The sequence below is a fragment of the Entelurus aequoreus genome, linkage group LG19, assembly GCF_033978785.1.
Source record: "Entelurus aequoreus isolate RoL-2023_Sb linkage group LG19, RoL_Eaeq_v1.1, whole genome shotgun sequence".
Classification (NCBI taxonomy): Eukaryota; Metazoa; Chordata; class Actinopteri; order Syngnathiformes; family Syngnathidae; genus Entelurus; species Entelurus aequoreus.
In genome coordinates, this window is record NC_084749.1 from 46,511,516 (window position 1) to 46,530,743 (window position 19,228).

The 19,228-nt window shown below is 39.8% G+C and overlaps 1 protein-coding gene and 1 long non-coding RNA gene across 6 annotated transcripts in view; one reads left to right on the forward strand and one right to left on the reverse strand.

The window, feature by feature from the left end:
* Positions 1-440: 440 nt before the first annotated feature.
* lamp3 (lysosomal associated membrane protein 3) overlaps positions 441-19,228 on the forward strand; it is a 19,150-nt gene continuing 362 nt past the window's right edge. Inside the window, exons 1-6 of one of the 4 annotated variants that reach the window (XM_062028597.1) lie at positions 441-1,584; positions 13,735-13,839; positions 13,945-14,027; positions 17,857-17,982; positions 18,834-18,906; positions 18,999-19,169. In XM_062028597.1, coding sequence (XP_061884581.1) covers positions 13,737-13,839; positions 13,945-14,027; positions 17,857-17,982; positions 18,834-18,906; positions 18,999-19,169 — 556 coding nt within the window. In that variant the 5' untranslated portion in view covers positions 441-1,584; positions 13,735-13,736. Of the gene's footprint in view, positions 1,585-1,970; positions 2,117-8,815; positions 8,913-9,956; positions 10,303-13,734; positions 13,840-13,944; positions 14,028-17,856; positions 17,983-18,833; positions 18,907-18,998; positions 19,170-19,228 lie in introns of those variants that run through there. The other 3 variants (XM_062028596.1, XM_062028594.1, XM_062028595.1) reach the window with 3 other exon arrangements.
* On the reverse strand, positions 2,750-5,610 carry LOC133635416 (uncharacterized). Of its 2 annotated transcripts, XR_009822062.1 has the most exons (4): positions 5,596-5,610; positions 5,392-5,460; positions 5,189-5,272; positions 2,750-3,045 (listed from the first exon to the last, which is right to left on the reverse strand). It is a non-coding gene; the product is annotated as an uncharacterized LOC133635416 (long non-coding RNA). The 2 variants fall into 2 exon arrangements; XR_009822061.1 differs by lacking the exon at positions 5,596-5,610 and having other exon boundaries at positions 5,392-5,495.

Here is a 19,228-nt window from a genome sequence, read left to right on the forward strand (position 1 = left end):
CTTTAGTGTACGGGAGTATCATAACTTTGGTGGTGACACCCCGGATAAGCTCTAGATCTATCGTATTACCGTTGTGATGTGTGTTCATTTATTGTTTGTGTAAGACCACAGCTATCAATTATAGTCTGGAGCGCCACGCACGAAGGGACTGATGGGGTATTCATATGGATATTAAAATCCCCCATTATCAATCAATCAATCAATCAATGTTTATTTATATAGCCCTAAATCACAAGTGTCTCAAAGGGCTGTACAAGCCACAACGACATCCTCGGTACAGAGCCCACATACTCACCCCAGTGGGACGTCAATGTGAATGACTATGAGAAACCTTGGAGAGGACCGCATATGTGGGTAACCCCCCCCCTCTAGGGGAGACCGAAAGCAACGGATGTCGAGTGGGTCTGACATAACATTGTGAATATTATAATTATATTGTCGGCGTGCGTCACTAGATCAACGACAAACTCTGAAAATTCACTTATAGAGCCCGAGTAGGGTCCAGGGGGGCGGTAGATAACAGCCAGGTAGAGAGGCAGCGGTGCTACAGACCTCATAGTAAGCACCTCAAATGATTTATACATTTTTGACAAAGCATAAAACTCACTGAAGAGACAGTCGGGTATTACAGTCGAGTATTACAGTTTATCTATTTGTTTTACTTGTGACTTGGCCCTAGTGTGTGAATGTTGTCTGTCTATCTGTGTTGGCTCTGCGATGAGGTGGCGACTTGTCCAGGGTGTACCCCGCCTTCTGCCCGAATGCAGCTGAGATTGGCTTAATAGTTTTTGCCACGCTAACATCATACACAGTTTGAACTAGCACTGTGTTTGAATATAAGAAAATAAAACACTACATTTAAATCAAGTGATTCTTTGAGAATCACCACCCTAGCGTATGTAGCCAGTGGCGGTTCTAGTGTAAATGGCACAGGGTGAAATAATTATTGCCAATTTAACCAAACCCCTCAAATTATGCGCAATCTCCCAACTTTGTTCAATCCCCACAACTTTCCAACACATTTTAGTCAATCATCGTAATTATTTTGCCCAGTCTAATTTATTCAAACACTCACATCAACTATCTAACCAATTAAAATATGTCCCTGCATCACACTTACCATACCATACCATACCAACTTTATTTATAAAGCCCTTTAAAAACAACCACAGTTGAAAGACAAAGGGCTGTACACCACAAAGAAATAAAGGCAAAGGACAGACTAAAAAATAAAATTTACAAAAACTGAAACCAGACTGAGAGCGGTAGACGGCCAGCCACACACGACGGCGCCATCTTGAAATATATTCCTTGTTTACATCGACACAGATGTCGATTTGTGGCGATAATCTCTCATTGTCGCTCTTTTATCCACTTCACGTAAGCGCCCTTCTGACACATACATTGTTAAGAATTCTCCATGTTTATCTACGTTTTCAGATACTTTATTTTGAAGCATTTTATGACAGTGTCACTTCCGCTTCCTTCCTGTAGGGGTCACTTCCGCTTCCCTTTTGACATGTGTTAATGTGTGCTGACTTGTTTTCTCTGCTACGTTTAATCGGTGCTCTAGTCTTTGACGATGTGAGTATGTTGATTATTATATAAGACTAATTTAGTTTATTAATAGACATCACTGTGTTTGTGTAACATTTAGGGGTGTTTATATAATATTATTGATGCTGTATTGTCAGAATGCTACGAGCTAACATCTCCCTGTTAAGGATAGCATTGCTGCTGCTAATGTGGCTAGCTCATATGCCATTGTGGAAATGCAATATATTATGTCTCTAGTATTTTACTTTGAGCATATATATAGGCATATATATATATATATATATATATATATATATATATATATATATATATATATATATATATATATATATTGTTGTTTAGTTAAATGACATAAATGTTGATGGGTGTTTGCTTGTGGTTTACAGATACTAACTAACTAACTAAATGAACCTACACCAATATGTACCATTAAAGTTGGAGGAGTCCAAATGATGACTGTGTGTTCTCTGACCGGAACCCCAACGTGGTCAATATCCGAAAAAACCAGTCGCAGAGTTTAATACTCAACACACATCCTCAACTGAGGAGCAAGTGAGCGGTGAGCACAAATAAATATGTTTGCCCCCCCATTATGGTTGGGGTTCCCCTTTGAGAAAGACAATTGCTAATGTGGGCCATATCAAAATCCACCACTGATCCAATCACCACTAAAATTGAACGGTGTACTAAAAGGACAGGCAACAAATAATTGTGAAAATCATGAGTTAACCATTCCATATAGTTGAAGCTCGGAGGCAAAGTTTGTTAAATCTTCTTGAAAGACATTGGTGGCATTACAAGACATATTGTAGTTTATTGTTTTGCATTACACTTATAAAGTTTTAAAGTTAAAGTCCCAACGATAGTAAGACACACACTAGGTGTGGTGAAAGTATCCTCTGCATTTGACCCATCCCCATGTTCACCCCCTGGGAGGTGAGGGGAGCAGTGAGCAGCAGCGGTGGCCACGCTCGGGAATCATTTGGTGATTTAACCCCCAATTCCAACCCTTGATGCTGAGTGCCGAGGAAGGAGGCAATGGGTCCCATTTTTATAGTCTTTGGTATGACCCGGGGTTTGAACTCACAACCTTCCAGGTCTCAGGGCGGACGCTCTAACCACAAGGCCACTGAGCAGGTCTAAAGTAATTTAATAATAAAAGATCAAAAACATATTACAATATTCAGTAGAATGTGATGGAAGGGTTTATTTAATATGACAGGCCTGAAGAAGCTTTCATGCCAACAAGTCTTCATCGAGGAGAGGCCCGTTTGTGGGAGGTGCTGGTGTGGCCGCCATGGTGGGAGCTACAGGCTAGACTGGGTGGGACTCTTTCGAGGGCTTGGATGGAGAGTGGAAGGGGTTGTCATTTTCAGCTTCGGCAGTTCCAGCAGTGGGAGAAGCCTTTGAAAGTACTTCCTCCAAGGGAGCTGCTTCCGAATGCATTGCAGTAAAGCCAGGGGGAAGGTCCATGGGTAATGCCCCAGCCTTCAACAAATTGGTAAGTCATCAGAGGTTTATTTTACCACATCACATCTTGTTTTAAAAAGGTTGTTTGGTTTCCAGTGGAAATACCTTATACAGCAGAAATATACATTTCTTATATTCATGGTTATATTTAGGAGATGTTTATTTGACTTCTCACTATTTTACAGTTAATTTCATTGAGCATTTGTACATTTTATTTCCTGGTGACCCAAGTGGCACTAATTTGGTGAAATGGCCCACCTGTTTGTGAGTTGACCTTATATAATTGAAATGAACTTGTATTGTGAATTAGGGGGGTACGGATAAAACATCTTCACTTCCGATACAATACCAATATTAGATTAAGTACTGGCCTACACCAAGATTAATCTGATATGATATCAGCATAATCATACTATTGTACATACTTTTGTAATTTTTGTAGCGTGGGATGTTACAAAAGGTTTGATTAAATAAAATTACTCGGGAAAACTATGGTAGGTATGGAAAAAAACATTTAGTATTTTATACTTAAGTAGTAAAACCTTAAATTTGCATCTTAAGTGCACAGGAAGCCAGTGCAGGTGAGCCAGTATAGGTATATACACTACCGTTCAAAAGTTTGGGGTCACATTGAAATGTCCTTATTTTTGAAGTAAAAGCACTGTACTTTTCAATGAAGATAACTTTAAACTAGTCTTAACTTTAAAGAAATACACTCTATACATTGCTAATGTGGTAAATGACTATTCTAGCTGCAAATGTCTGCTTTTTGGTGCAATATCTACATAGGTGTGTAGAGGCCCATTTCCAGCAACTATCACTCCAGGGTTGTAATGGTACAATGTGTTTGCTCATTGGCTCAGAAGGCTAATTGATGATTATAAAACCCTTGTGCAATCATGTTCACACATCTGAAAACAGTTTAGCTCGTTAGAGAAGCTACAAAACTGACCTTCCTTTGAGCAGATTGAGTTTCTGGAGCATCACATTTGTGGGGTCAATTAAACGCTCAAAATGGCCAGAAAAAGAGAGCTTTCATCTGAAACTCGACAGTCTATTCTTGTTCTTAGAAATGAAGGCTATTCCACAAAATTGTTTGGGTGACCCCAAACTTTTGAACTATAGTATATATATTAATATAAAGGTATATACAGTATAGGCGAAATATGATCAAACTTTCTTGTTCTTGTCAAAAGTCTAGCAGCCTCATTTTGTACCAACTGTTGGATTTTAATGCTAGACATACAAAGGCCCAAAAATTCATACCAAAGACTATAAAAATGGGAGCCATTACCTCCCTGCTTGGCACTCAGCATCAAGGGTTGGAATTGGGGGTTAAATCACCAAAAATTATTCCTGGACGCGGCCAACGCTACTGCTCCCCTCACCTCCCAGGGGGTGAACAAGAGGATGGGTAAAATGCAGAGGACAAATTTGACCACACCTAGTGTGTGTGTGACAATCATTGGTACTTTACTTCTAACTTTAACTTACCATTTTACAGTAATCGAGACGAGACGTAATGAACGCATGAATAATGATCTTGGCGTCACTGGTGGACAAAATGGAACACATTTTAGTGATATTACGGAGATGAAAGAAGGCTGTTTTAGTAACACTCTTAATGTGTGACTCAAATGAGAGACTTGGGTAGAAGATAATGTCGAGATTCTTTACCGAGTCGCCTTGTGTAATTGTTTGGTTGTCAAATGTTACCAGTGGTGCCCAACAAATACTCTGTTATCAAAATACACCACTGATCCAACCACCACTAAAATTGAACTCCGTACTAAAAGGACGGTCAACAAATAATTGTGAAAATCATGAGTTAACCATTCCATATCGTTGAAGCTCGGAGGCAAAGTTTGTTCAATCTTCTTGAAAGACATTGCCGCTTTAACTACAGTTCGATTTTTGTCTGAAAACCGACATTTACTGTAGTTACCCTCAATTTAAATCCAACTGGTGAAATACTGTTTGTTTATAGCAGCGATAGTCACAACACTCCACTCTCCGACAGTTGCAGTTCGGGTCGTGGCTGGTGTAGGTTTGTATTTAAATACAATTTATAGTTATGTTTTTTATACAATCAACTTAATTAGTACTATCAGGGCCACAAAAATCGGATTAAAACTGACTATCATGTCGATGATTTTCTTACCTGGCCAAGAACAAGACATAGACCCAGCAGGCCCAACACCCACATACCTAACCCAGTCCTCATTGTATTTGGTTCTGGTCAGCTCTGAAAGCAAGGATGAGGCAAAAGTCACACAGATACATACACACACTGAACAACAATGTTTGTCCCCAAAAACAAGAAGAAACTAATAGCCCTTAGAAAAATGGTAAGAATGAGCTTACAGTTCACGAGTTGATCCGATTGCCCTTGACTCCTCTTCAGGCTGGAATGGATGACTGAATGAAGTTTTCCTATAAATATTGGTGGAAATTCTGAGAAGGATGATGACACTGCATGATCAACACACGGGACAGGAGGGCAGAGAGGATACACACACACATATTCTCTGGCTAAAAAGAGAGTAAATGTTTGCTTGTTTGTCTGACCTGTTCAGTCACAGTCCGTCAGGGTGAAGTAGCTTAAAATGAGTTGCACTAACTTCCATTATCATCGACTTTATTAGGAGTTAGTGTGCATGTCTGCACTAAAACACACACTGCAGATCCTTATAATTATAAGTATTATCATTTGTCTGGCAAATCCTTTCCTCACTATGTGTTTTAGGGGCTCTATTTACATGTTTTGTGTGTTTAGGAGGTACTTTGTCCCTGACAACCTTTGTCCTCTATGGCTGACATTCATCCCACGCACCGAACTTATCATGCAGACTACATGTTTTTGCCCGATTCATCATGTGCGCTTGAGAAAGAAAATACGAAAAATAAAGTACCGGTATTTGTTTTAATAGACCTCGTCGCACTAGTTCCCAACTAAGAGGAGCAGCCACAGAGAAAATGGTGCTCACATTAGCATGTCTGCAACAAGAACAACAATTCCGTACATCACCAAAGTCAGACTACCAAATAGCGCCATTATTAAGTGCCTTCAGTTCTGTTTTCAGTGCTTGCAGCTTTCCAGGGTCAAATTCAATCAATCAATCAATGTTTACTTATACAGCCCTAAATCACGAGTGTCTCAAAGGGCTGCACAAGCCACAACGACATCCTCGGTTCGGATCCCACATCAGGGCAAGGAAAAACTCAACCCAATGGGATGACAATGAGAAACCTTGGCAGGGACCGCAGATGTGGGGACACCCCCTGGGCGACTGGTGCAATGGACTTCGAGTGGATCTAGCATAATAAAGTGAGAGTCCAGTCCATAGTGGATCTAACATAATAGTGTGAGAGTCCAGTCCATAGTGGATCTAACATAATAGTGTGAGAGTCCAGTCCATAGTGGATCTAACATAATAGTGTGAGAGTCCAGTCCATAGTGGATCCAACATAATAGTGTGAGAGTCCAGTCCATAGTGGATCTAACATAATATTGTGAGATTCCAGTCCATATTGGATCTAACATAATAGTGTAAGAGTCCAGTCCATAGTGGATCTAACATAATAGTGTGAGAGTCCAGTCCATAGTGGATCTAACATAACAGTGAGTCCAGTCCATAGTGGATCTAACATAATAGTGTGAGAGTCCAGTCCATAGTGGATCTAACATAATAGTGTGAGAGTTCAGTCCATAGTGGATCTAACAAAATATTGTGAGAGTCCAGTCCATAGTGGATCTAACATAATAGTGTGAGAGTCCAGTCCATAGTGGATCTAACATAATAGTGTAAGAGTCCAGTCCGTCCAGTCCATAGTGGATCTAACATAATAGTGTAAGAGTCCAGTCCATAGTGGATCTAACATAATAGTGTGAGAGTCCAGTCCATAGTGGATCTAACATAATAGCGTGAGAGTCCAGTCCATAGTGGATCTAACATAATAGTGTAAGAGTCCAGTCCATAGTGGATCTAACATAATAGTGTGAGAGTCCAGTCCATAGTGGATCTAACATAATAGTGTGAGTCCAGTCCATAGTGGATCTAACATAACAGTGAGAGTCCAGTCCATAGTGGATCTAACATAATAGTGTGAGAGTCCAGTCCATAGTGGATCTAACATAATAGTGTGAGAGTCCAGTCCATAGTGGATCCAACATAATAGTGTGAGATTCCAGTCCATAGTGGATCTAACATAATAGTGTGAGAGTCCAGTCCATAGTGGATCTAACATAACTGAGAGTCCAGTCCATAGTGGATCTAACATAACAGTGAGAGTCCAGTCCATAGTGGATCTAACATAACAGTGAGAGTCCAGTCCATAGTGGATCTAACATAATAGTGTGCGAGTCCAGTCCATAGTGGATCCAACATAATAGTGTGAGATTCCAGTCCATAGTGGATCTAACATAATAGTGTGAGAGTCCAGTCCATAGTGGATCTAACATAACAGTGAGAGTCCAGTCCATAGTGGATCTAACATAACAGTGAGAGTCCAGTCCATATTGGATCTAACATAATAGTGTGAGATTCCAGTCCATAGTGGATCCAACATAATAGTGTGAGAGTCCAGTCAATAGTGGATCCAACATAATAGTGTGAGAGTCCAGTCCATAGTGGATCTAACATAATAGTGTGAGAGTCCAGTCCATAGTGGATCTAACATAATAGTGTGAGAGTCCAGTCCACAGTGGATCCAACATAATAGTGTGAGATTCCAGTCCATAGAGGATCTAACATAATAGTGAGAGTCCAGTCCATAGTGGATCTAACATAATAGTGTGAGAGTCCAGTCCATAGTGGATCTAACATAATAGTGAGAGTCCAGTCCATAGTGGAGCCAACATAATAGTGAGAGTCCAGTCCATAGTAGACAGCCAGCACTCTGGACAGCCAGCACTTCATCCATGGCCACTGGACCTGTGTTCCCCCTCCACAAAGGAGAGGGGGGCAGAGGAGAAAAGAAAAGAAACGGCAGATCAACTGGTCTAAAAAGGGGGTCTTTTTAAAGGCTAGAGTATACAAATGAGTTTTAAGATGGGACTTAAATGCTTCTAAAAAACATTGACCCCAACCTGCCCAGCACAGATATCATAATCAGCTCCTGTTTGAACTATGTGCAATCCACGGGGTCCTCAAAGGTACTCCAAGGGTGGGGCCGTGGAAATGTTGGTATATTTTTTTTAACTATTACATTTTCCACAAATGTAAATGTCTTTAAAGGCCTACTGAAAGCCACTACTACCAACCACGCAGTCTGATAGTTTATATATCAATGATGAAATCTTAACATTGCAACACATGCCAATACGGCCGGGTTAACTTATAAAGTGCAATTTTAAAATTCCCGCCACACTTCCGGTTGGAAAACTCCTTTGGATATGATTTATGCGCGTGACGTCACAAAAGCAACGGAAGTGGTTGGACCCCATCGGACCCGATAGAAAAGCCTCTTGTTTTGTTCGACAAAATTCCACAGTATTCTGGACATCTGTGTTGGTGAATCTTTTGCAATTTGTTTAATGAACAATGGAGACTGCAAAGAAGAACGTTGTAGGTGGGATCGAGCGGTGTCTTAGCGGCTAAGTACAATACTGTAATATCTGTGATATTTGCATTAGTGTACTGTGTCTTTAAGGGTTTGGGGAACGCGCATGCGCGAGTGAGTTGGCGGAGAACTTGAGTGTGTGAGCGTGAGTTGTTAATAAAGCGATTGAGCAGCGCATCCTCGTCTGTGTGACTCCTTCTCCACTGCGGGGCATTACAATACTTACAGCAACACAACAAGGACTACTTACTACGCCTAGCCGATGCTTGCCGCCAAACCCACGGATGAAGTCCTTTGTCGTGCCGTTGATCGCTGGAATGCAGGTGAGCACGGCTGTTGATGGGTTTCTATCTTCATTTGAGAACGATGCTATTGCGCTAGCTCAGTAGCTAAGTGTGTCACCGATGTATTGTCTTGGAGATAAGTCACTTTAAATGTCCATTTCGCGTGCTCGACTCTCATTTTCAAGAGGATATAGTATCTGAGGTGGTTTAAAATACAAATCCGTGATCCACAATAGAAAAAGGAGAGAGTACATAGTTCTGTGAGGTCCGGTTGCTAAGTTGCTAAATTAGCCTTAGCGTCGTTAGCAACAGCATAGTTAAGCCTTACCAGGCTGAGAATTTTTAACCGTGTAGTTACATGTACATGGTTTAATATTATTGTTGGTCTTCTGTCTATCCTTCCAGTCAGGGGTTTATTTATTTTGTTTCTATCTTCATTTGAGAACGATGCTATCACGCTAGCTCAGTAGCTAAGTGTGTCACCGATGTATTGTCTTGGAGATAAGTCACTTTAAATGTCCATTTCGCGTACTCGACTCTCATTTTCAAGAGGATATAGTATCCGAGGTGGTTTAAAATACAAATCCGTGATCCACAATAGAAAAAGGAGAGAGTGTGGAATCCAATGAACCAGCTTGTACCTAAGTTACGGTCAGAGCGAAAAAAGATACGTCCATCACTGCCTCTCAAGTCCTTCACTGTAACGTTCCTCTTCTACGAATCTTTCATCCTCGCTCAAATTAATGGGATAATCGTCACTTTCTCGGTCCGAATCTCTCTCGCTCCATTGTAAACAACGGGAATTGTGAGGAATACTAGCTCCTGTGACGTCACGCTACTTCCGGTACAGGCAAGGCTTTTTTTTATCAGCGAGCAAAAGTTACGAACTTTATCGTCGATTTTCTCTACTAAATCCTTTCAGCAAAAATATGGCAATATCGCGAAATGATCAAGTATGACACATAGAATGGATCTGCTATTCCCGTTTAAATTTTAAAAAATCATTTCAGTAGGCCTTTAAATCCATATAAACTAAATGTGTCGACCATGGTCAGACCCAGAACCAATTATAAGTGATAAACAAGGGTTTACTATAGTTAAAAAATGTCTCATTATGGCCAGGTTATTCCTGTAAGAAGTATTGTGTGTTTATTCTAACTACATTGCAACTTTTAGGCCCTGAAAAAGGACCGCCAGTTTAAAAAAAAAATAGTCTGAGGTGTCAAAACCCAGCGGCAAGTGGTGGCAGTTCGACCTCATCTGATAGTTCACTTCCTCTGCAAAAAACTTGTCAAAAGAGTGTCACGTTGACCGGCTAAACTGCCAGGCAGAATCTGCACTGTCGTTCATTTCCATTGAAGCGTTTTCATAATGCCAGGAGGTGACAGAAGTGGATGGTATGTGCTTTTCCTGGCTGCTATAATTCCAGGTATGTTTGCAATTGTTGCTTTCTGAATACATTCTTTGGTAGTTGTCATCAGCTTGTACTTCCTGTCCCAACTGAAACTAACTACGGTATACTTAAATGTTTATCAGCACATTCTTAAAAAAAAGTATCACCGATGACGGGAGGAGCACATGACTAATTATTTACAGTATGCATTAAAATAATGTTTTTCTTCAGAAAGTCATTGTTTCCCTGAAATGTGAGTGTGTGTGTGTGTGTGTTCTTGTATTTATACCCTTCTTGAGACATCAACAAGGAAAAGTACCTTCCATATGAGGACCGGTGAACAAGTTAGGACATAAATCATGATGCCAATACAAAAAACCATTGCATCTAGCCAAATACTAGAGTCCGTGAACATTGCTCCAAAGTCTTGATTTTTTTGTTGATTTAATGTGCATACAAAAGTAAACATTGACAGGTGCAAAGTTAGCAATATATGATAAAACAAGATGGCAGCTAAAGAAGGACTTCCCTATTCATCCCCGAAAAAACCCGCCAGGTTAACAGCTAATTTTACGACTTCTGTTGCTGACGTAAGACAACCCGCGTCCCATATGTGACCATAAATACACTACGGTCCTAAGACTATAGTGGCCATTAACAGTTAGCTTCTACAGCTGGGTTGCCCAAAGTGCGGCACAGGGGCCATCTGTGGTCCGTGACTCCTTTGTCATCGGCCTTAAGCACATTACAAATTAAAAAAAATAGAGATCTCGTTTGCACCCCTGGTGGTGAAATCTATCAAAATTAGGGTGGTCCCAAAATGGAGGGATTTTTTTTTCAAATTGACTGTGTCGGTTTTAAAACTACTCCCCCTCTGGTCAACATATGAAATAACAAGTGTGTGTAAAACTTTGAAGTGCTCCCCCTCTGCCCATCATGTGTACTAACAAGTGTGTGTGAGAAATTGAAATGCGCCCCCTTTGGCCATAATTAATTAAAAAAAACATAAAATACATATATCTATAGCGACATAGTATAATAACTTAAAATATGTAAATAATAAAGATTAAAAACCAATTACACAGAAAAAAAATTCTCATTTTTCTTAAACTTTCTTCTTCTAAACGTTTTATCACAATATTGCAAATTTTTTTGTTGATCTTGTAAAATAGTGAAAAAAAAATTTCTAAAATTTTGACTTTTGTTATAATTTTGCCAAGTAAAAATTCAGATTATTATTATAATATTGGCAAAATGTTAAAGTTTTCTCATTAAATTGTGACTTTTGTCGAGTAAAATTGTCTCTTTTCATAAAATTGCCAAAATGTTAAGCTTTTCTTGTAAAATTGCGACTGTTACTGAGTAAAATTCCAACTTTTATTGTAATATTGCACAAATGTTCAGTTTTTCTTGTAAAAAATTTGACTTGCATTGAGTAAAAGAACGACTTTTAGATTTTCTTGTGAAATTCCAACTCATTTTTCACAACAAGCTTTTTTATATTTGCATAGGATGTATATATTATTAATAATAAATAAATAAATTAATTGATTAATAATAATTTATGTTGTAAATACAAATATTTATATATCTAGAAAGGGTGGTCCTAAAGAGCTAGGTGTTTTTTGTAGGTCTCAATAAAGTAAGAAATACAGGAATGTGTGTGTGTGTGTGTTCTTGTATTTCTACCCTTCTTGAGACATCAACAAGGAAAAGTACCTTCCATATGAGGACCGGTGAACAAGTTAGGACATAAATCATGGTCCCAATACGGAAAACCATTGCATCTAATAGAGAATGTCTCATAATAATGTCAAATTATTACTTTTTAATGCAAAATGGTGACATTTGTCATGTAAAATTTTGACTTTTATCGCAATATTGCCAATTTTTGTTTAGTTCTTGTAAAATAGTGACATTTTTTGAGTAAAATGATGACTTTTGTCATAATTTTGCCAAGTAAAATTCCGATTATTATTATAATATTGCCAAAATTGTAAAGTTTTCTTATAAAATTGTGACTTTCGTCGAGTACAATTACGACTCTTTTCATAAAATTGTTAGCTTTTCTTGGAAAATTGCGACTATTATCGAGTACAATTCCAACTATTGTAATAACATTGCACAAATGTTCAGTTTTTCTTATAAAATTCTGGCTTGCGTTGAGTAAAATTACGACTTTTCTTATAATAATGCCAACATTTTTCTTGTGAAACTGTGACCTTGTGAAATTCCAACTCATTTTTCACGAGTGAGGTAGGCATTTTTCGGAGGTCTCCAGAAGGTAAGAAATACAAGTGTGTGTGTGTGTGTGTGTGTGTTCTTGTATTTCTACCCTTCTTGAGACACCAACAAGGAAAAGTAGCTTCCATATGAGGAGGTGTGAACAAGTGATGACATAAATCATGGTCCCAATACGGAAAACAATTGCATCTAATAGAGAATGTCTCATTTGCACCCCTGGTGGTGAAATCTATCCAAAAAAAAAGGAGGGATTTTTCAAATTGACTGTGTGTCTGTTTTAAAAGTGCTCCTCTCTGGTCAACATATGAAATAACAAGTGTGGGTAAGAAATTGAAATGCGCCCCTTTTGGCCAAAAATAATAATACAAATAAAATTTTTTATCTAGAGACATACTGTCATGACTTGAAGTAAATCATGAAGATTAAAAACCAATTATGAACAAAATAAATGAACTAAAAGCAGTTTTTTTTTTTACAATGTGTCGACTTTTTTCTGATAAAATTGGGAATAATTTCTCATTTTCTTTCTGTTTCTGTAATATTGCAAATTTTTTTGGGGGTAAAATTATTACTCTCTCATGTTAAATTCTGACTTTTTAATGCAAAATGGTGACTTTTGTCATGTAAAATTCTGACTTATCACAATATTGCCATTTTTTTTAGTTCTTGTAAAATAGTGAAATTTTTTGAGTAAAATTTAGACTTGTCATAATTTTGCCAAGTAAAATTCAGATTATTATAATATTGCCAACATTTTAAAGTTTTCTTATAAAATTGTGACTTGTCGAGTAAAATTACGACGCTTTTCATAAAATTGCCAAAATTGTAAGCTTTTCTTGTTGAATTGCGACTGTTATCGAGTGAAATTCCAACTTTTGTCATAACATTGCACAAATGTTCAGTTTTTCTTGTAAAATTGTGGCTTGCGTTGAGTAAAATTACGACTTTTCTTATAATGCTGCCAACATTCTAAGTTTTTCTTGTGAAATTCCAACTCATTTTTCACAACGAGCGAGGTAGGCCTTTTTCGGAGGTCTCCAGAAGGTAAGAAATACACAAATGTGTGTGTGAGTGAGTGAGTGAGTGTGTGAATGAGCTGTTTGCACTGTCCCTAACACACTTCTAATTTTGAAATGTGCAAGGTCTTATGTTTACATTACTTTACTTGATGTATTAATGATTGTTGATTTGTTTTATTAAACAATGAATTTCTTATATATGTAGGTATGCACCTACAAGGAAGCGATGAATCCTTGTTTGCAGTTCCAAACTTGGAGGACGGATCAGACAGACCAGTCCTCCAGCCCTCTCAGGTCCTCCCTCAGATAGGTACACACAGGCACAATGTTACAATATAAGCATTGCAGTATTCCGATTTAGGACAAATCAGTTTTTATGCTCAAGACTGAGTCAAGTTTTTGTTGTTGTGTGCAGGAACATACACACTGGCAAAACCTGGGGGGGAACTCTGCGTCAAAGCCACCCTTGGAGCGCAGTACATCGTCACCTTAAAGAAGGTTACACACTGTGAATGTACCCTGATTGTGTTTGTGGATCTTCTAGGGGTCTTTCAACACTGTCCAATTAAACGCAAAACATGTTTTCCCTTTCCCCAAATTCCCGGTTTTCCAGGAATGTTCTCCCCATTGACAATGAATGGGCACTAGACAATCTACTGCATATCCCACAGTTTATCCGATCAGAACTGTTCAAACTTGCACAACTCCCACGTTACTCAACCGCTTAGACCCGTTCCACCATCCACGCACTCCACTCACCTTGGAAAATTAAACTACCTTTTTCCAAGTAAAAAAAAATTCCAGGAATTACCGGTTTTACAAAGCCCTATGTTTAGCTCTTCTCTGTAAAATTTTCACAGTCCACATTTTTTTGACCTTCAAAACATTCCTCTAAGTTGAGACAGAAAAGTTATCATTTTTTTGTGTGCAAATTCCCGGTTTTCCCGAAGTTGCAGGAATTCTGTAATACGCCAACCCATTCATATCATCTAGGACAGTGTTTTTCAAACTTTTTTGAGCCAAGGCACAAGGACAGCAGAAATCACTAAAAAATGAAACTCAGTTGACAGTAAAAAGTCGTTGTCGCAATTGTTGGGTATGACTTTAAAGCATAACCAAGCATGCATCACTATAGCTCTTGTCTCAAAGTAGGTGTACTGTCACCACCTGTCACATCACACCCTGACTTATTTTGAGTTTATTGCTGTTTTCTTGTGTGTAGTGTTTTACTTCTTGTCTGGCGCTCCTATTTTGGTGGCTTTTCGTCTTATTTTTTTATTTTCCTGTAGCAGTTTCATGTCTTCCTTTGAGCGATATTTTCCGTATCTACTTTATTTTAGCAATCAAGAATATTTCAGTTGTTTTTATCCTTCTTTGTGTGGACATTGTTGATTGTCATGTCATGTTGGGATGTACATTGTGGGCGCCGTCTTTGCTCCACAGTAAGTCTTTGCTGTCGTCCAGCATTCTGTTTTTGTTTACTTTGTAGCCAGTTCAGTTTTAGTTTCGTTCTGCATAGCCTTCCCTAAAGGCCTACTGAAATGATTTTTTTTTATTTAAACGGGAATAGCAGATCCATTCTATGTGTCATACTTGATCATTTCGCAATATTGCCATATTTTTGTTGAAAGGATTTAGTAGAGAAAATCGACGATAAAGTTCGCAACTTTTGCTCGCTGATAAAAAAAAGCCTTGCCTGTACCGAAAGTAGCGTGACGTCACAGGAGCTAGGATTCCTCACAATTCCCCGTTGTTTACAATGGAGCGAGAGAGATTCGGACCGAGAAAGTGATAATTACCCCATTAATTTGAGCGAGGATGAAAGATTCGTAGATGAGGAACGTTACAGTGAAGGACTTGAGAGGCAGTGATGGACGTATCTTTTTTCGCTCTGACCGTAACTTAGGTACAAGCTGGCTCATTGGATTCCACACTCTCCTTTTTCTATTGTGGATCACGGATTTGTATTTCAAACCACCTCGGATACTATATCCTCTTGAAAATGACAGTCGAGAACGCGAAATGGACATTCAGTGCCTTTTATCTCCATGACAATACATCGGCGAAATGCTTTAGCTACGAGCTAACGTGATAGCATCTTGCTTTAACTGCATATAGAAACAAAAGAAATAAACCCCTGACGGGAAGTATAGATAGAAAATCAACAATACTATTAAACCGTGGACATGTAAATACACGGTTAATGCTTTCCAGGCTGGCGAAGGTTAACAATGCTGTGCTAACGACGCCATTGAAGCTAACTTAGCAACCAGACTGCACAGAGCTATGCTAAAAACATTAGCTCTCCACCTATGCCAGCCAGCCCTCATTTGCTCATCAACACCCGTGCTCACCTGCGTTCCAGCGATCGGCAGAAGGACGAAGGACTTCACCCGATGCGTTTGGCGGCCCGGAGACGTAGGAAGTCAAGGTGAAGTCGGCGGCTAGCGCGGCTAGCGCGGCTAGCGCGGCTAGCGCTCCAACAAAGTCCTCCTGGTTGTGTTGCTGTAGTCCGCTGCTAATACACTGATCCCACCTACAACTGTCTTCTTTGCAGCCTTCATTGTTCATTAAAAAATTGCAAAAGATGTCCAGAATACTGTGGAATTATGAAATGAAAACAGAGCTTTTTGTATAGGATTCTACGGGGTACCATAACTTCCGTTACTCGGACTTCGTCACGCGCATACGTCATCATACTGCGATGTTTCAGCCGGATATTTCCCGGGAATTTTAAAATGTCACTTTATAAGTTAACCCGTATTGGCATGTGTTGCAATGTTAAGATTTCTTCATTGATATATAAACTATCAGACTGCGTGGTCGGTAGTAGTGGCTTTCAGTAGGCCTTAAGCTTCAATGCCTTTTCTTAGGGACACTCACCTTTTGTTTATTTTTGCTTTAAGCATTATATACCTTTTTACCTGCACGCATACTTGCCAACCTTGAGAACTCCGATACCGGGAGGTGGGGGGTGGGGGTTTGGGGGGGCGTGGTCGGGGTTGGTTGGGGGCGTGGTTAAGAGGGGAATATAAGGTAGAATTCACCAACTCAAGTACTTCATATATATATATATATATATATATATATATATATATATATATATATATATATATATATATATATATATATATATATATATATATATATATTTTTTTTTTAATTTTTTTTATTATTATTTTTTTTTATTATACATATAAATAAAATAAATACTTGAATTTCAGTGTTCTGGAGGCTCTCCAGTAGATGGCAGTATTGTCTTGTTTAAGAGTGTCACAACATTGCTGTTTACGGCAGACGAACTGCTTTACGGTAGACTAAACGTGACTGCTGTTGTTGTGTGTTGTTACCGCGCTGGGAGGACGTTAATGAAACTGCCTAACAATAAACCCACATAAGAAACCAAGAACTCACCCTCGATCATTCTACAGTTATGACTTCATTGGGCTGGCAAGCTGTTTATATTGAGAACAGGCTGTCCCCACTCTCAGGTCTGCATTGAGCTGGAGGGGGCGTGGCCTCCAGCTCCGGCTGAATACCGGGAGTTTGTCGGGAGAAAATTTCTGCCGGGAGGTTATCGGGAGAGGCGCTGAATACCGGGAGTCTCCCGGTAAAAACGGGAGGGTTGGCAAGTATGCCTGCACGCTGCCTCCCGCTGTTTCCGACATCTACAAAGCGATTAGCTACCGGCTGCCACCTACTGATATGGAAGAGTATTACACGGTTACTCTGCCGAGCTCTAGACAGCACCGACACTCAACAACAACACATCATTTGCAGACTATAATTACTGGTTTGCAAAAAATATTTTTAACCCAAATAGATGAAATTAGATAATCTCCCACGGCACACCAGACTGTATCTCACGGCACAGTGGTTGAAAAACATTGATCTAGGACAAATGTGCTAGTATCAGTATTTTCAGAAATTACCTTTTTTTTACCCAAAATCCCCTTTCAAATGAATGGACATATTCAATGCCCCAAATTCTCCGAAATGTTGCATCATTATTTACCTGATTCTGACCTTTCAACCATCCACCCACGCTACTCCTCCGATAAATCACAAGTTTGCAGGTGTTTTGATACTCGCTAACCTTTAGTAGATCATCAGGCCCTGTGTGCCTCATGTGCAGCTACACGCCGAGGAAGCATCACTTATTAGTTCACTTCATGCACTTCATCATGTTAATAGTGCTTGTGTGATTGGTGTACCCCACCCGAGACACCGATGAAGACAAGATGTAAAAACGTCGGACGGATGAATGGATCTCAAATGATTTGTTTGTAGATCCTAACAGATCTCATTCTCTTTTGTGTGTTTTCAGAAGAGATGGTACTACAACTTGGACCCTTCCCAGGTCCTGTCCAGTGGTCACTGTCACAAGGAAGCTGCCGTCCTCTCTCTCACGCTACGCAATGATGCCGCCAGCCTGCAGTTTCACTTCAAAAAGGTTAGACGTCAAACATACTCAGTGGCCAGGTGGTTAGAGTGTCCGCCCTGAGATGGGTAGGTTGTGAGTTCAAACCCCGGCCGAGTCCTATCAAAGACTGTAAAAATGGGAGCCATTACCTCCCTGCTTGGCACTCCGCATCAAGGGTTGGAATTGGGGGTTAAGTCACCAAAAATGATTCCCGGGCGCGGCCACCGCTGCTGCTCACTGCTCCCCTCACCTCCAAGGGGGTGAACAAGGGGATGGGTCAAACGCAGAGGACAAATTTCACCACACCTAGTGTGTGTGTGACAATCATTGGTACTTTAACTTAACTTAATACCAGTTGCACATGTTCTTCCTTTTCTTACATTTACATCACACACTTCTGGTCAATCCTGTACATCCCGTTTCTCTTATGAAGTTGATGCATACTTTTTCAACCTTTTTTGAGCCAAGGGGCATTTTTTTTTTCATTGAAAAAAATCCGGAGGCACACCACCAGCAGAAATCATTGAAAAAATGACACTCAGCAGACAATAAAAAGTGGTTGTCGCAATTGTGAAGTGAAGTGAAGTGAATTACATTTATATAGCGCTTTTTCTCAAGTGACTCAAAGCGCTTTACATAGTGAAACCCAATATCTAAGTTACATTCAAACCAGTGTGGGTGGCACTGGGAGCAGGTGGGTAAAGTGTCTTGCCCAAGGACACAACGGCAGTGACTAGGATGGCGGAAGCGGGGATCGAACCTGCAACCCTCAAGTTGCTGGCACGGCCGCTCTACCAACCGAGCTATACCGCTATTGTTGGGTATGAATTTAAACCATAACCACTATTGAATAGCCCTGTTCTGTGCTCTTATTTTCCCAGGAGAAAAATACTTTCTACGTCACCAAGCTGACTGCATCTCTGTCTCCTCTGCCTCTCTGCTTAGGATGTGCCCGTAAGACCACACAAAAAACCCCCCACGAATCATAACTTCAGTCTCTGAGACTGTTGGCGGACGTTACAATTTGTCACCGTGACCTCCTCCAGATAAGACTTATTCTGGATTGGTGGAACATGACAGGCTGTTTGCTGCATCCTTCGGTCAAAGCTTCGGGTGCAAATCAGCAAATGTGCTCCACACATCTTCAGAAATGAGCCTCCGGCTGGTCCCTCTGCAAGTGCAAGCCTTCAGCGTACCTGGTGGACGTTATGGAGAAGGTGAAAGACTTTGCCGCTTCGCCACATTTACGTTGACTTTGCTGATGTTTTTACAATTT